The 18887-nt window shown below is 37.5% G+C and overlaps 1 protein-coding gene across 1 annotated transcript in view; it reads left to right on the top strand.

The window, feature by feature from the left end:
• Positions 1-680: 680 nt before the first annotated feature.
• The window catches only part of LOC135231564 (putative serine protease K12H4.7), a 65428-nt gene continuing 47221 nt past the window's right edge, over positions 681-18887 (top strand). Inside the window, exons 1-2 of the mRNA XM_064287391.1 lie at positions 681-904; positions 6259-6443. Coding sequence (XP_064143461.1) covers positions 728-904; positions 6259-6443 — 362 coding nt within the window. The 5' untranslated portion in view covers positions 681-727. The remainder of the gene's footprint in view (positions 905-6258; positions 6444-18887) is intronic.

Raw genomic sequence — 18887 nt, 5'->3', positions numbered from 1 at the left:
TCTGCTGTGCTGATGTTCCATTCTTAACTCTACTACAAGATGTTCCAAGGCAGAAAAGCCATGGTGACTCTTATCTCTCCAGGAGGTCAGCAGGGTTTGGCCATCTCAGAACATGTTCATGCCAGTGGTGACACTGAAAAAGGGGTGATGATGGTGGTGTTGATGAAGATTAGGATGAGACAGCAATAGCAGCACCAGTTCTACAAGAAGTAGAGGGAACAGGAGAGCGGAACCATACCAGAGCTTCAAACGCTTAGGTTTCTGCACGATTTCCCAGCGTTTGGAATTTGGACTTTTATCTGGTCATTCTATATGTGTGGTCTTGGAGTCCTGTCCGAAGACCCTGCAAGCAACAAGCAAGCAACACAAGGATATCATTCAACACAGGATGAGTTTCTCAACATCTCTCACTATTACCCTGGGCTCTCACCTTTGGTGGACCCTGCAGCCCTGGGCACCACTTGACTAGGGTCTTCACCCAAGTATATGGGGTGGAAAGTCACTAGCAGGCATCATTTCCTTTCCCCCATTGGACCATTTCTACTTGAATGTCCCCATACTTTCAGGACGTGAGGAAGGTGGTGGTACCTACATTTCTAGACAGAGAGATCATCAGGTAGCCTCAGGGACCTACATCAACTACTGATGCCTGTCATTCTTGTACTAGGGTGGGGAGCAATTGCAGTAGAAATAGTCCAAACTGGAAAATTCTTCCCACGACAGGACCATGGCCCAAGCTCTTGGGTGGCTGTTGTTGCTGCTCTTCTGTTCCTCTGCTCAGAGTTTTCTCTGGAGACGGACTCGTGGTGCCTATAAGAGCAAAGGAATGCACCCTTCTGATGATGGTTCCTTCCAGCAAAAGTTGGACCATTTTAGCAAAAATTCTTCAGAGTTATGGCCGCAGGTAAAAAATAATGACAAGGGCAAGTGATGACGGGTAGGGGATGGTGTGATCTTGAAGTCTTGAGGTGGGTGCTCCAGAAGTCTGGGAGGTATAGGAGAGATGGGGAAGGTTTTCAGTCCTTGGGTGGTGCAAATGGTTAAGTACTGAACTACTAACACGAAAGTTGGTGGCTCAAACCCAGCTAGAGTCACCTTGGAAGAAAGACCCGGTGATCTCCTTCTGAAAGGTCACAGCCTTGAAAACTCTATGGAGCACAGTACTTCTCTGAAACTCATGGACTCACCATAAATCAGAATTGATTTAATGACAAGAGGTTTGTTTTTTTGGTTTCAGGACATTTCACTGAGCTAACATGCCATCAATGAAGTTATGAAGGAAAATTTTCTGTTATTTTTGTTTGTCTGCTTTCGAGGTCGCATAGATTTTCTACAAATTTGTTGCTGGATCTATAGAATTGATCAAAATCTATATGAGCTAGTTTCCCTTACAGTGGCAAGTTCTTTCGTGTAGAGATACGAAATGCCTGATTTTTTTTTTTTTTAAGTCTTGTTATGGTAGAAATTGTTGATGTCCAATGCTTAGATCTAATTACTCATATGGGGGGTGGTGTTTCAAAATAATAATATTAATTTTCTTCATTCTTCATTTATTAGCTGGAATATGAGTATAAAAGTAATTTACATTATGTAATTTTTTTTCTAATATTTGGCTACATGGAGACAAATTTTTTTTTTTTTTTTGGAAAGACAGTATAAATGCTTGACTCATTCTCTTTATTTACCAGATTTTAAAAGGACATTAAGAATGATGGATTTAGAAAATTACACAATCACTTATTTTCTTTATCTTATATTACACGGCTGTCTCAGGATAATACCAACACTGACACCAACAATATAATTACTAAAAAAAATTTAAAACTTTGCTTTGCACTCTATTTGTCCATGAGATTGATTCTATCAAAGATATGCAGTTAAATTACTGACTTCTCAGTCTCTCAGAATTGGTCCTTTCTGTGTGGATATGTGCTAATCAGATAGTATATATGCCCATTTATTTCATTTTATTATTTTTTTAAGAATTGTGTTTTAAATTTGATATTGTTTCATAACTATGTATTTATATGGTCCAAAGTCAAATTGACAAAAAAAAATATTTCAATAAACTCGATTTTGACTCATTATATGAAGGAAGATTCATGAACAACCTGCAGATGACACAAGCTTGCTTACAAAAATCAAACGGGACTTGAAGCAAATACTGATCAGACCAAAGGCTACAGCCTTCAGTATGGATTACACTCAACATAATGAAAACAAAAATTCGACAACTGGACCAATAAGCAGCATCATGATAAACGGAGAAAAGATTGACATTGCCAAGGATTTCATTTGACTAGGATCCACAGTCAACAGCCATGGAAGCAGCAGTCAAGACATCAAAGTGTGGATTGTATGGGGCAAATCAGCTGCAAAAGACCTCTTTAAAACGTTAAAAAGCAAAGAAGAAGGAGCGAATCTGTCTTGGAAAAAGTGGAGCCAGAAGCAGTAGAGCTTAGCAGCAAGGATGGGGAGACTTTGGCACAGGTGCTTTGGATATGTTATTGGCAGGGACAAGTCCCTGGAGAAGGACGTCATGCTTGGTAGAGGGTCAGGGAAAGAATGAAAGATCCTCAACACAATGGATTGACACAGTGACTGCAACAATGGGTTCAAACATAGCAATGATTGTGAGGATGACACAGGAAAGGGCTGTGTTTGGTCACTAGGAGTCAGAACTAACTCATCACCTAGGAACAACAACAAAACATTATTATTCTTATTGCTTCTCTTTATGATTTTATAAAAGGTGAAGTTCTTCCTTTTGCATGTAACTTCCCACCTTTGCTCCTTTACTTTTCTATTTTGTTAGCGATATCATAGCCGTATGTTTCTTGTTTTGTTTGTAATTTATTTTATGTGCTTTGCTGCAGTTCAGAGTATAAACAGTCAAACATACTCCAGTTCAGCAGTTTCTACAGGTCTAATTTAGTGATATTGATTCCATTCTCTGAGTTGTGCAACCATTCCCACCCTCCTTTTCTGGTTTGTTCCTCCTCCATTAACATAAATTCACTGCCCCCTAAGATTCCTATCTAATCTTTAGGATTTCTTTTGTAAATTTTCTTCAGTGTACATAGACCTTAAAGAGCATAACATTCGAGGCACACATACTTTAGTAGAAAAGCTAAATTATTATTTGGTTTTAAGAAGACTTCAGGGGATAGTTTTGGTTTGAGGTTTAAGGATTATATCAGGGCAAATTTTTCAAGAGCTCATCCAGCCTCCATGAATCCAGTAATTCTACATTTCAAGAGAATTTGAAATTTTGTTCTGCATTTTTCTGTTTTTGATCAGCATATGTTTTAAATTTTCATATTTTGTAACATTTCATTGTTTTCAATGACCATAACCTCTTGGTTGTTTTACGCTTAGTGTTGTATGTAAATAGATAAATTTTTCACTCCCAATTCCTTTTTCATAATCGATTATTAAAGAAGGACTTACAATAATTATACTCTGGGAATTTCACTACTTGCATGATATCTGAATGGTTAAATATACAACTCTTGCATGTCAATTTTCTTCCCTGAGTTAAACTCTTCATCTAGCATTGCATGTTGCTATGTAGCATGTGGACTCCAGCAAAATATATAATGTCTTTTTTGGGACTTTTTGCCTCAATGCCTGAAGGATCCTTTCTTTTTCTTTGCAGTAAATAAATTTTCCTGGGACTCATCTGAAGCTCTGGTGGCACATGCTTAAGAGCTTGCAGCTTGAATCCACCATCTACTCCTTGGAAACCCTATGGGGCTGTTCTTCTCTGTCCTGTAGGGTCACTGTGGGTTGGAACCAACTTGCCAGGAATGGGTTTGTTTTTTGGCACACATGTTGCTACTGACAAATTGATACCAGTTTTTCCTGAGACACAGTCTATTTATTTTGTAACAATTTTTTTAATAATATATTTTTCCTAGTCTATGTATTTATTTTTCTTCTTTAAAGTCACCAACTACACATGTGTTGAGTGTCCATAGCCAATCACACTCAGCTAGTTCTTTCTCTCTAATTCAATTAAATACTTTCCCATTTATTTCTACTAATTCTTCTGTAGCTTGACCTCTAGATTCTTCATTTCTCTGAATAATTGTTATTTCTATAAGTTTGTTTTTCCTTCTACTTATATTTTGAGCATGACCACTATAGTTTTCATCTCTTTATGCCTTTTTTTTTTTTTTTTAGGTGTTCCAATCTTTTTTATAGAGTGTTGACTTTGCTTTAAGTTCCTGAATTCGTAGGAAAAACTTTGGTCACAGTTACGAAGCGCTTGCCAATACCGTTTTTCTAGCCCAAGAACCTACTCTCCTGGCTAGGCTATTGGTTAACAGACACTCTCATGCATAGTAGTTAGGAATGGTTAAATGGTGCAACAATTACAGAAAGAATTTAGCAATATTTAGTAAAATTATGCCCTCTTTTGGAAACCCTGGTGACGTAGTGGTTAAGAGCTACAGCTGCTAACCAAAATGGCAATAGTTCAAATATACCAGGTGCTCTTTGGAAATTTTATGGGGCAGTTCTACTCTGTCTTATAGGGTTTCTCTGAGTAGGAAACCTGTCTCAAGGATACACTAGCAAAACTATGAATAGATAAATGTGCAAACTATGGATTCCAGCAACATTTAGAATAAGAAGTGATGGGAAATAAATGTTCGTCAATAGAATACTAGTTTATTTAAGATATGTCTACACTTAAAAATAAAATGTAGTTGTAAAAGTTAATTTATTGCTATGTAATGATCTCCACGATATGATATTGAGTGAAAATAGCAGAATGGCACCCTACGAAATGGCAGAGAAATTATATATATATATGTTTTACAAAATAATGGAAGAATAAATAAAAAGTAAAATCAGTTACATACATGAGATGGAGATAAAAGCTTTTGGAAACAAAATGACCCCAGTTTTTCTGAATATTCTTTGCACATTTAGCTTTGGAACCATGTTAAAAATTCAACATAATTTTTTTTTTTTTTTGAAAAGGAGCTAATTGTCTATTTTATCTGTGGCTTTACTAGACATAATTATCTTAAGTGACTAGATAGCTCAGTACTTTGACTTTATATCTCTTGTAGAATAAATTCTAAGTATACATACACAGGGAAACATTTGTAAAGAAATCAGCTTTCAATAATGTTGCTGTCACCGTTTTTATTAATTGCATTTTAGGTGAAAGTTTAGAGAGAAATTAGTTTCTCATTCAAAATATTACACACAAATAGTTTTGTGACATTGGATTCAATGCCCACAATGTGTCAGTACTCTCCTGTTTCTACTGCGAGTTCCCTTTCTAACTCAGCACTGAAGCCACCCATACTCTCTCAATACTCTTCTTTCTGCATACCATCATGTCGACTCAAACTCATAGCAACCATATAGGAGAGAGTAGAACTGCCCCTCAGTGTTTCCTAGACTGTAATATTTATGAGAAGGGGATTGGGTGGTGCAGTGGTTAAGGGCGAGGCTGCTAACTGAAAGGTCAGTGGTTCAAATCCAGCAGGCACTCCTTGGGAGAAAGATGTGCCAGCTGGCTTCCATTTATCCCCAGGGGTATTTGGTGGGTTTGAAATACCAGCCATTCAGTTGGCAGCCTTTCACTTAACCACTGCAATGCCAGAGTTCTTTTTAACATTGCTCTTATTAGGCTAATGTGTTACTATGTATTATTTGCATAAAGCAAATAATTATATTAATGTTAGAACCCAACTTTCAGAGTATAAGAAAATGGCTACAAGTATAACATCAAACGGGAATCTCGCATTCTAAATTTTAAATTTAAACAAATAGTAGTGATGGTTGCACTTTGTGGGTGCAATTTACACCACTGGATTGTACACTTGAAAATGGTTGAAATGGCTAATTTTGTGTTGGGTCTGTTTTACCACCAAAAGCAAAAAATAAATTTGTCCAGCATGTAGGTACAGTGACTTGAGCAATGACACTGATTTAAATGGGATCTCAGAATCATGGAAACCCTGGTGGTGTAGTGGTTAAGACCTGTGGCAGCTAACCAAAATGTCAGCAGTTCGAATCCATCAGGGACTCCTTGGAAACCCTATAGGACAGTTCTTCTCTGCCCTATAGGGTCTCTATGAGTCGGAATCGATTCAATCGCAATGTATTGCTTTTGTTGTTCTCAGAATCATAGCTGAAATCTGACAATTCAAATCATGCTGCCACCCAGTTATCAGAAACCACAAACTGCAAGTCCTGGTGAGTTAGTGACTTATGAGAATATTTTTACTTTCACAGAGATATTTCTTTAATGACGTCTTCTACAAACCTGGAGGACCAGTATTTCTATTGATTGGAGGGTCTGATACTATCTGTGAATCCTGGATATCAACAAATAATACCTGGGTTTCATATGCTGAGAGATTGGGCGCCCTCTTAATACTTCTGGAACACAGGTTTTATGGACACAGCCAACCAACAGGGTAAGTCTAAGCTTGTCTTTTTTTGTGCTTGTTCTCATTGTGGTTGCTTTTCTCTATCTTTTTCATTTAGGCAATGTTAACTCTAAATATGCTCCTCTTTGAAGAAGCTGAATATTTGAAAATTCAAATGATAAGAAAGAAAAACTGTACGTAGAGGTTGGGGTTAGGAACAACGTTCTTGATAAAAAGATTCTTGTGAAATTTCCTTTAGAAAAATGTATTCCTCATGTACTATGTTTTCTTTTTGAAACTGTTATTTTCCTGAACATGTTTAAAGAAAATGGCATACTTCTTTTTTTTTTTCTACTCCAATAGAATTTTATACCATGAAAGTTATCCCCCTCATGGAAAAGTGGTGACCATTTTGTAAAAACCACTCAACAAACATAACTGCATATAATATTAAATTTCAGCCTGCAGTGGCAGAACACGAAACAAGAATGATAACTGTTTTTCCTTAATAGCTTATTCTTGCCTCCTACTATTTTTTTTTCACCCAATAAAAAGATATACTTTTAACTTACTTGCTTAAAATTATAAATTATTCATTATATGAAGTCAAGCAAACAGAATGAAGTTTAAAAAGTTCTTGAAAGGTTCTGAAAATTCCAATGTAATGTCAGCATCTTTTATTTTCGTTAAAATAAGAAGTATTGCCTCTTATAAGCCTGAGAACGAGATTAGTGTCAGTAACGTGATACATTTTTTATGAGTCAAAGTGGTAACTTTTATCATGACAGACTAATAATTACTGAAGGTTTCATAGGCTTCTGTCTAACAATGACTCCAAAAATATGATTTTTGAATTGCATGTCAACTTAACTTTTGGTAGTGAGGTGACACTCCAATAATTCCATCAGTTCTACATTTTTTCATTAGAAACTTTGACTTGAACACTTGTATTGATGACGCTGTGGTAGTCTACAAAGAGTTTTAAGTCTAAGATTTCTTTACTAATTCGTCAAAGGCAGTAAATTGCTGTTCAAGAATGGAATAACTTCTGTTTTAGCAAATAACTGTAGCAAATAACTTGTTTGCTATCTAAATTAACTTCATGTGGTATATTTCATTTTTGGGTATATTTCAGTAAGATGGGCATTGGAAAGAAACTACAATAGAATTTGGACACTGGGTGAGCAATTTGGGAGAGAGTCTAAAAAAAAAAGGATCTGAGAATTTGCTTTTACAAAGTGGGGTGAAATCTATGATAGAGTATTCCCATAAATCCTATCTACATATTTCCAGTTATATCCCATTGCCTTGATCTTAAACAGTAAGTCCACATCTGGCTGGAAGGGTGGCTAGGATACAGAGTGTTTATTCTGGGCAGCCATGTGCCCAGGCGAAATCCAGGGCTCTGATTACATAAAGATAAAAGGGAAAGTAAATATAAGGGGAAAATTAACAGGTTCTGCTGTAGCTTCTTAGTAGAAATGCTGAGCCAACATAAACATTTTGCCTCTTGACATACTTATTACATGAGGACAAATTGCTTTCTGAATGATTCTACCAGTCCATACTTCCACAAGTGGTACAGGATAGAGCCTGTCTCATCACATGCATGCCAACACTGAGTACTAAAATAAATCTTGCCAGTTTGTTAGGAGCGGAAAAATACTCATATTTATGTTACTTTGATAATAGAAAAGGCTAATCATTTTCAAATATTTGCTGACCGTTTGTGTTCCTTTTTGTGAATATTCTTTGTCTTTTGTCCAGTGTTAAATTCATAATCAGCTAGTTATAACGTCATGTGGGGGTGGGTGGTGGGAGAATTATTTTTTAGCAATAAGGATTAAAAAATCCCAGGTGTGTATGAAACCATACTATGAAAGATACATCATTGAAAAATAAATTTCAAAATTTTATTTAGTTTTCTTATGACTGAGAACCTTAGGTTTAAATAGTGCTTTGTCTACAGGTAGCAGAAAAGGAGAAAGGATGGAAAACAGCATCAGTACAATTTAATATGTGTTTTTGTAAAGCTTTGCTAATAATTAAATCACAGATATTTAAGCCCTTTCAAAACCAGGCTCCTCTCTGAGTCAGGGTAATAATGTGATAGTTGTGGTTCAGTTTGGTGAATGAAGAAATGAGATCATATGGGTATTTGCTGTTACTAGGTGCCAGTGAGTTGGTTCCAACTCATATTGACCCTATATACAACAGAAGGAAACACCACCCGGTCCTATACCTTCCTCACAATCATTACTATGCTCGAGCCTATTGTTGCAGCCACTGTGTGAAACAATCTCATTGAGGGTCTTCCCTTGTCTGCTTACCCTGTATTTTACAAAGCATGATATCCTTCTCTAGGAATTTTTCCCTCCTGACAACATGTCCAAAGTATGCGAGAGATAGTCTCACTATCATTTCTTCTAAGAAGCAGTCTAGTTGTACGTCTTCCAAGACAGATTAGTTCGTTCTTTTGGTAGTCCATGGTATATTCAGTGTTTTTTGCCAACACCACAATGCAAAGGTGTCAATTCTTCGGTATTACTTATTCATTTTCCAGCCTTCACATGCATACGAGCAGATTGAAAACACCACGACTTGGGTCAGGGGTACCTTATCACTGTTTCCAAGTCCTCTTCTTTATCTGGCTTGAAGTTCTGGCAGTTACCTATTGATATGCTGCCGTAGCCACTTTTCAATGATCTTCAGCCAAATTTTACTTGCATGTGATATTAGTGATATTGTTTGATAATTTCCACATTCAGTTGGATCACCTTTCTTGGAAATAGGTATAAATATGGATCACTTCCAGTCCGTTGACCAGGTAGCTATCTTCCAAATTTCTTGGTATAGACAAATTAGCTCTCCCAGCGCTGCATCCTTTTGTTGAAATATCTCAACTGGTGTTCTTTCAATTCCTGGAGACTTATTTTTCACAAATGCCTTTAGTGCAGCATGAAACTCTTTCTCAGTACCGTCAGTTCTTGATCATATGCTACCTTCCAAAATGGTTGAACGTCAGCCAGTTCTTTTTGGTTTACTGACTCTGTGTATTCCTTCCAACTTCTTTTGATGGTTCCTGTGTTGTTTGATATTTTCCTTGTAGAAAACTTCAAAACCCCAACTCAAGGCTTGAATTTTTTGTTCAGTTCTTACAGCTTTGAAAATGCTGAGTTCTTTCCTTTTGGTTTTCTATGTCCAGGGCTTTCCACATGTCGTTATAATAATTTACTTTGTCCTCTAGAATCCTTTGAAATCTTTTTCTTTTTTTCTCCTATTACCTCTTTTCTTGTTCCCTTATGTCTTCTAGTCCTTGCTCCTTGCCTGGTGTGCCCTTTAGTCCCGTTTTTTAAAAACTATTTACATTATTTTTGTTTTATTTTATTGTGCTTAAGTGAAAGTTTACAAATCAAGTCAGTCTCTCCACAAATCTTATATACACCTTGCTACATTCTCCCAAGGGCTCACACCTTAATGAAACAGCCCACTTACTCCCTCCACTCTCTCTTTTTGTGTCCATTTAGCCAGATTCTAAGCCCCTCTGCCCAATCATCTCCCCTCCAGGGAGGAGAGGGCAACACAGTCTCAAATGTCCCCCAGATCAAAGAAGCTCCCTCGTCACCAGCATCCCTCTCCAACCCGTTGTCCAGTCCAATCCCTGTCTGAAAAGTTGGCTTTGGGAATGGTTCCTGTCCTAGGCCAACAGGGATCCTTCTAGCCTCAGTCAGACCATTAAGTCTGGTATTTTTACCAAAACTTGGGATCTGCATACTACTGCCCTCCTGCTGCCTCAGGGCTTCTCTATTGTGTTCCCTGTCAAGGCAGTCATAGGTTGTAGTCGGGCACCATCTAGCTCTTCCGGTTTCAGGCTGATGTAGTCTCTGGTGTATGCGGCCCTTTCTTTCTCTTGGCCTCATAATTACCTTGTGTCCTTGGTGTTCTTCATTCTTCTTTGACCCAGGTAGGTTGAAACCAATTGATACATCTTAGATGGCCGCTTGCTAGTGTTTAAGACCCCAGACACCACTCTCCAAAGTGGGATGCAGAATGTTTTCTTAATAGATTTTTATTATGCCAATTGACTTAGGTGTCTCCTCAAACCATGGTCCCCAAACCCCCACCCCTGCTACACTGGCCTTTGAAGCATTCAGTTTATTCAGGAAACGTCTTTGCTTTAGGTTTAGTCCAGTTGTGCTGACCTTGCCTGGATTGTGTGTTATCTTTCCTGTCACCTAAAGTTGTTCTTATCTAGTATTTAATTAGTGAATACCCCTCTCCCACCCTCCCTCCCCCCCCCCAGCAACCAACAAAGAATATTTTTTTCTCTGTTTTAACTATTTCTTGATTTCTTATAATAGTGGTCTTATACAATATTTGTCATTTTGCCTCTAACTAATTTCACTCAGCATAATGCCTTCCAGATTCTTCCTTGTTATGAAATGTTTCACAGATTCGTCACTGTTCTTTATCAATGCGTAGTATTCCATTGTGTGAATATACCATAATTTATTTTTCCATTCATCCTTTGATGGGCACTTTCGTTGCTTCCATCTTTTTCTATTGTAAACAGTGCTGCAATGGACAACCAAAAAAAGAAAAAAACCCAGTGCCATCGAGTTGATTTGGACTCCTAGTGACCCCATAGGACAGAGTAGAACTGCCCCATAAAGTTTCTAAGGAGTGCCTGGTGGATTTGAACTGCCGACGCTTTGGTTAGCAGCCATACCACTTAACCACTACAACACCAATGGACACAGCTGTGCATATATCTGTTTGTGTAAAGGCTCTTATTACTCTAGGATATATTCCAAGGAGTGGGATTGCTGGATCCTATGGTAGTTCTATTTCTAGCTTTTTAAGGAAGCATCAAATCAATTTCCAAAGTAGTTGTACCATTTGACATTCCCACCAGCAGTGTATAAGTGTTCTAATCTCTCCACAGCCTCTTCAACATTTACTATTTTGTGTTTTTTGGATTAATGCCAGCCTTGTTGGAGTGAGAAGGAATCTCATTGTAGTTTTGATTTGCATTTCTCTAATGGCTGATGATCGAGAGCATTTTCTCATGTAACTGTTAGCTACATGGATGTCATCTTTAGTAAAGTGTCTGTTCATATTTTTTACCCATTTTTAATTGGGTTATTTGTCTTTTTATAGTTTAGTTTTGGCAGTGTCATGTAGATTTTAGAGATCAGGGGCTGATCGGAAATGTCATAGCTAAAAACTTTTTCCCAGTCTTTAGGTAACCTTTTTACTCTTTTGTTGAAGCCTTTGGATGAGCATAGGTGTTTGATTTTGAGGAGCTCCCAGTTATCTAGTTTTTCTTCTGCATTGTTAGTAATGTTGCGTATGCTGTTTATGCCATGTATTAGGGCTCCTAACATTGTCCCTATTTTTTCTTCCCTGATCTTTATCATTTTAGATTTTATATTTAGGTCTTTGATCCATTTTGAGCTCGTTTTTGTGCATGGAGTGAGGTATGGCCTTGTTTCATTTTTTTTGCATATAGATATCTAGTTATGCTGGCAGCGTTTGTTAAAAAGACTGTCTTTTCCCCCATTTAACTGTTTTGGGGCCTTTGTCAAATATCGACTGCTCATATGTGGATGGGTTCATGTCTAGATTCTCAGTTCTGTTCCGTTAGTCTATGTATCTGTTGTTGTACCAGTACCAGGCTGTTTTGACTACTGTGGCAGTATAATAGGTTCTAAAATCAGGTAGAGTAAGGCCCCCACTTTGTTTTTTTTTTCAGTAATGCTTTGCATATCTGTAGCCTCTTTCCCTTCCATATGAAGTTGGTGATTTGTTTCTCAAACTAATCAAAAAATGTCATTGGAATTTGGATCAGAATTGCATTAAATGTAGATTGCTTTTGGTAGAATAGACATTTTTGTAATAAGTCTTCCTATCCATGAGCAAGTATGTTTTTCCACTTAGGTGGGTCTTTCTTGGATTCTTGCAGACATATTTTGTAGTTTTCCTTGAATAAGTCTTTTATATCTCTGGTAAGATTTATTCCTAAGTATTTTAACTTCTTGAGGTCTACTGTAAATGGTATGGATTTGGTGATTTCCTCTTCAATGTTTTTTTTGTTGGTGTAGAGGAATCCAACTCATTTTTGTATGTCTGTCTTGTATCAGGATACTCTGCTGAACTCTTCTATTAGTTTCAGTATTTTTCTTTGGGATTCACATAGAGAAAATTTTACTTCTTCTTTGCCAATCTGCATGTCTTTTATTTCTTTATCTAGCCTATTTTCACTGGATAAGACCTCCAGCACGATGTTGAATAAGAGCAGTGATAAAGGGCATCCTTGTCTGGTTCCCAATCTCAGCACGAATGCTTTCAGGCTCTCTCCATTTAGGATGATGTGGGCTATTGGCTTTGTATAAATGCCCTTTATTATGTTGAGGAATTTTCCTTCAATTCCTATTTTGCTGAGAGTTTTTATCGTGAATGGGTGTTGAACATTGTCAAATGCCTTTTCTGCATCAATAGATAAAATGATGTAGTTCTTGTCTTTTGTTTTATTTATGTGGTGGGTTACTTTAACTGTTTTTCTAATGTTGAACCATCCCTGCATACCTGGTATGAATCCCACTTGGTCATGGTGAATTATTTTTTTAATATGTCATTGAATTCTATTGGCTAGAATTTTGTTGAGGTTTTGTGCATATAAGTTCATGAGGAATATAGATGTGTAATTTTCTTTTTTAGTGGTATCTTTACCTGGTTTTGGTATCAAGGACATCGTGGCTTCATAGAATAAATTTGGTAGTATTCCGTCCTTTTGTATGCTCTGAAATACCTTTAGTAGTAGTGGTGTTAACTCTTCTCTGAAAGTCTGGTAGAACTCCTCAGTGAAGCATCCAGGCCAGGGCTTTTTTTTCTTGGAAGTTTCTTGATTAGTAGGAATCAACTCGATGGCATTGGGTTTGTTTTGGTTTTCTTGATTACCTTTTCAATCTCTTCCTTTGTTATGGGTCTATTTAGTGTTCTACCTCTGTTTGTGTTAGTTTAGGTAGGTGGTGTGTTTCTAGGAATTTATCTATTTCTTCAAGGTTTTCAAATTTCTTAGAGTACAATTTTTCATGGCAATCTGATAGGATTCTTTTAATTTCAGTTGGGTCTGTTTTAATATCACCCATCTCCTTTCCTATTCAGGTTATTTGCTTCCTCTTCTGTATTTATTTTGTCAGTTTGTGTAATGGTTTTTCAATTTTGTGGATCTTTTCAGAGAACCAGCTTTTGTTCTTGTTAATTCTCTCATTTGTTTTTCTGTTCTCTATTTCATTTAGTTCTACCCTAATTTTTATTATTTCTTTTCTTCTGGTGCCTGAGGGTTTCTTTTGTTGCTCTCTATTTGTTCAAGTTGTAAGGAGAATTCTTTGATTTTGGCCCTTTCCTTTTTTTGTATCTGTGCATTTATTTAAAGAAATCGACCTCTGAGCACTGCTTTCATTGTTTCCCAAAAGTTCTGTTATGAAGTGTTTTCATTACCATTGGAGTCTATGAATATCTTTATTCCATCCTTAATGACTTCTATAATCCAGTCTTTTTTGAGCAGGACATTGTTCAGTTTCCTAGTTTTTTATTTCTTTTCCCTGCTTTTTCTGTTATTGATTTCTACTTTTATGTCCTTATGCTCAGTGACGATGCTTTGTAATATTTTAATGTTTTGAATTCTGCTAAGGCTTGCTTTATAACCTAATATGTGGTCTATTCTAGAGAATGTTCCATGTGGAATAGAAAAGAAAGTATACTTGGTTGCTGTTGGATGGAGTGTGCTGTGTATGTCTATGAGGTCAAGGTGGTTGATTGTGGCATTTAGATCTTCCATGTCTTTATAGAACTTCTTTCTGGTTGTCCTGTCCTTCACCAAAAGTGGTTTGTTGAAGTCTCCTCTTATTATTGTGGAGCTGTCTATCTCACTTTTCAATGCTGATAGAGTTTGTTTTATGTATCTTACTGCCCTGTGATTGGGTGCATAAATATTTAATATGGTTATATCTTCTTGGTATATTGTCCCTTTAATCATTATATAGTGTCCTTCTTTATCCTTAATGATGGATTTAGCTTTAAAGTGTATTTGTCAGAAATTAATAGTGCCACTCCTGCTCTTTTTTGATTGTTGTTTGCTTGCTATATATATATTTTCCATCCTTTGAGTTTTAGTTTGTGTCTCTAAGTCTAAGGTGTTTCTCTTGTAGGAAGCAGATAAACAGATCATATTTTTTAATCCATTCTGCCACTCTGTCTCTTTATTGGTGTTTTTAGTCCATTTACATTTAGCATTATTATGAATAGGTATGAATTTAGTGCTATCATTTCAATGTCTTTTTGTGTGTGTTCTTGACATTTTCTTTTTCCCACTTCATTTTACATGCTGAGTAGATTTTATTGTCCTTTCCTGATATTCCTTGTTGTTGATTTTGTTTCTGCTAATTCTCTATTATTTTCTTGTATTTTATTTTGATGTGTAGGACAGTTTGTCTCCTTTGTAGTTCTTATTCTTTCCCCTATTTTTCTAAATTTAAATCTGATTTTTATTTATTTGTATCACCTTATCTTCCATATGGAAGATCTATGAATACATGTCTTCTTTTACATAATAACATCACTGTCACCCTGTTTCGAGCTTTTTTTTTTTTTAACTTGCTTTGTTTTTTTGATTTCCCTGTCTGGGTTGACTTCTGGTTACTCTGCCCAGTGTTCTAGTCTTGGGTTGATACCTGATATTCCTGACATTCTAACCAAAGAACCCTCTTTAGTATTTCTCGTATTTTTTGTTTGGTTTTTAAGATTTCCCTAAACTTCTGTTTATCTGGAAATGTCCTAATTTCATCTTCGTATTTAAGAGACAGTTTTGCTAGATATATGTTTCTTGGCTGCCAATATTTTTTCTTCAGTTTTTAAAATAAGTCATCCCATTGCCTTCTTGCCTGAGTGGTTTCTGCCGAGTAGTCCGAGCTTATTCTTGTCGACTCTCCTTTGTAGGTAACTTTTCATTTATCCCTAGCTGCTCTTCAAATTCTCTCTTTATCTTTGGTTTTGGCAAGCTTGATTATATATCTTGGTGGCTTTCTTTTAAGATCTACATTATGTGGAGTTCGATGAGCATCTTGGATAGATATCTTCTCATCTTTCACAATATCAGGGAAATTTTCTGCCAGCAAATCTACAACAACTCTCTCTATACGTTCTGTTACCCCTCCCTGTGCTGTTACTCCAATCACTCGTAGGTTGTTTCTCTCGATGGAGTCCCTCATGATTCTTAAGTTTTCTTCATTGTTTTAAAATTCTTTTTATCTGCTTTTTCTTCAAATTATATTAGTGCCAAGTGATTTATCTTCAAGTTCACAAATTCTCTCTTCCACTTGCTCAATTCTGCTCCTCTGACTTTCTATTGAGTTGTCTCCTTCTGTAATTTTATTGTTAGTCTTCTGAATTTCTAATTGCTGTCTATGGATTTTTCCAGCTTATTAAATTTTTCGTTATGTTCCTGAATAATTTTCCTAATTTCTTCAGTTGCTTTATCTGTGTGTTCCTTGGCTTGTTCTGCACATTACCTCATTTCCTTCCTGATGTCTGGAAGGGTTCTGTATTTTAATCTTTTTATTCTACCTCTGGTAAATACAGGAATACACTTTCACGTAGAAGACCCGTGCATTCTTTGTTTTGAGAGCCTGTTGAGATGATCATGGTCTGTTTCTTTATGTGACTTGATATTGACTTTTGTCTCCGAGCCATCTATAAGTTATTGTATCAGTTTATTTTGTGTTTGCTTACTGTGTCGTAGCTTCTTGCTTTGTTTTGTTTTGATATGCCCAAATGAGTTGCTTGAGTGAGCTAGCTTGATTATTTTTGCCTTTGGAGTTCTGACATCCTGTCCCCAGATCGCTGGAGCTGTTACCAGATACTTCAGCCTAGGAGTCCATTCACTTTTCTTGTATGAATTCATCTCAGCTATCCAGGTAGATGATCACCAAGTGTGTCCTACAGGCTCTGTCCTACAGTCTTAGAGGGGCAGCGGTGATTGGTGTAGGTACCGGTATGTGGTTGCAGCAGGGCGTCACACTGTGAACAAGACAGGGAGCTGGGAATCAGCCCCCATGTGTCTCTGAGGGAAGCATGTACCTGTTCCCTAGAGCGTACAAGTGGGTGGGTTCTGCGGAGAGACCATGGGCACCCAATGTTTTTGGTTGTAAGGACTGAGAGGTACTAGCTATCCTTGGGCCCCTATCAAGGATGGCGGGGTGACCTGGGTGGAGCTACCAGTCCGTAAGCCCCTGATGTGGGTAGGTGAAGATTCTGTTTAATAGGCAAAGCAAAGTCAAACATCAAACGGAAAAGGTACTCAAAGTCCATGGACCATTTATGCCTGGACAGTTGTCACTTGTGTCCTGAGCTCCCTTGGTTAGTGGAGCTGGGAAATTATCTATCTCCCCAATTCCAATTTTTTGCTTTCTTCTTGGCTGGGAGGATGGCCCCAGGTGCTCAACAGGGCCTATCTCAGGCCCAGGGAATCCAACCACTGAAGCCACCTTGGGGGTTGGGGGGTGTGGTAAAATACACGCAAGTACTTAGCTTTTCTTGTGAGCTCCGTTCTTCTCTGGTTCCGAAGGTGTGAGTGGGCTGTGTGGCCTCCCTGAGGAAACTGCAACAAAATGCTAGTACCAACCCACAGCAGCTCTGGGAATGGTGCCTGAGGGCTCCCTGCGATTCAGGTCCGGTAACTCCTCTCTGCTTCTGAACCGTCTCTACCTCCCCTTGCCAATCAGTTTGTTTTCTAAGCTTGCCTTTGATGCTCCGGGCTCCCAGCTTATCATAAATATATTCATTTCATTTGTTTTTCTGCGTCTTTGTTGTAAAGAGGTCTCACCAGGAGCATCTGTCTATTCTGCCATCTTGGCTCCGCCTCTCATTTTGTTTAATGGGCTTGTCCAATCTTTGGCTGAATGGTGAACCTAAGGAGTGACTGCATTACTCAGCTGAAAATGGGTCCAGGGGCCATATTCTCAGAGTTTCTTCATTCTCTGTCAGGCCAGCAAGTCTGGTCTTTCTTTTTGAATTAAAATTTTGTTGTATATTTTTTTCCAGCTCTGTCCAGGACCCTCTATTGTGATCCCTGTCAGAGCAGTCAGTGGAGGTAGCTGGTAACCATCTAGTTCTACTGGACTCATTCTGGTGGAGGCCATGGTAGATGTGGTCCATTAGTCCTTTGGATTAGTATTTCCCTTGTGTCTTTAGTTTTCTTCATTCTTCCTTGCTCCTGAATGAGTGAGACCAGTGGAGCATCCTAGGTGGCCACTCACAGGCTTTTAAGACCTCTGAGGCTGAATGCCAAAATAGACTGTAGTACATTTTCTTTATAAGCTGTGTTATGTCAGTTAAGCTAGATGTTTCTGGAGACCATGGTCCCCATATCGTTCAGCCCAGCAATTCGGTTCCTCAGGGAGTTTGTATGTGTTTATGGTTGAATCTCGGCCAATTATTTTTGGTATATTGATTCTTCGTATTCCTTCCATCTTCTTTTGATGCTTCCGGTGTCATTCAATATTTTCCCTGTACAATTCTTCAGCATTGTAACTCAAGGCTTGAATTTTTTCTTCACTTCTTTCAGCTTGAGAAATGTTAAACGTGTTCTTTCTTTTTGTTTTCTAACTCCAGGTCTTTGCAAGTGTAATTATAATACTTTGTCTTCTCGAGCATTTTTTAAAATCTTCCACTCATCTCTTTTATTTCATAATTTCTTCCCTTTGCTTTAGCTACTGGACATTTAAGAACAAATTTCAGAATCTCTTCTGACATCAATTTTGGTCTTTTCTGTTTTCTTTTTAATTACCTCTTGCTTTGTTCATGTATGATATCCCTGATGTCATTCCATAACTCGTCTGGTCTTTCGTCATTAGTGTTCAACATGTGAAATCTATCCTTGAGATGGTCTCTAAATTCAGGTGGGATATACTCAAGGTTGTACTTTGGCTTTCATCTACTTGTTCTCATTTCCCTCAGATTCAAATCTAACTGGCATTTGAGCAATTCATGGTCTGATTCTCAGTCAGCTCCTGACCTTGCTCTGACTGATGATACTGAGTTTTTCATTGTCTCTTTCCACAGATGTAGTTGATTTGATTCCTATGTATTCTGTTTGGCATGGTCCACCTGTATACTCACCATTTATGTTGGTTGAAAGAGATATTTGCAATGAAGAATTTATTGGTCTTGCAAAATTCCTTTATGCAATCTCCAGCTTTGTTTCTATTACCAAGGTCATATTTTCCAACTACAGATCCTTCAGCTTTGTTTCCAACTTTCACATTCCAAAAGTGATCAAACGTGCAATAAGGCAGCATTGATAATTACTGGTGATTGGAATGCAAAGGTAGAAATTATATGGGTAGTGATAGGCAGTTGAAGCTCCTTCAGAGTGGCAACAAGAAGAAATAAAATAACTAAAATGAGACAAATGATAGCAATTATTGTTAG

This window comes from Loxodonta africana, chromosome 6, assembly GCF_030014295.1.
Source record: "Loxodonta africana isolate mLoxAfr1 chromosome 6, mLoxAfr1.hap2, whole genome shotgun sequence".
Lineage (NCBI taxonomy): Eukaryota > Metazoa > Chordata > Mammalia > Proboscidea > Elephantidae > Loxodonta > Loxodonta africana.
This window is presented reverse-complemented; position numbering and strand designations above follow the sequence as displayed.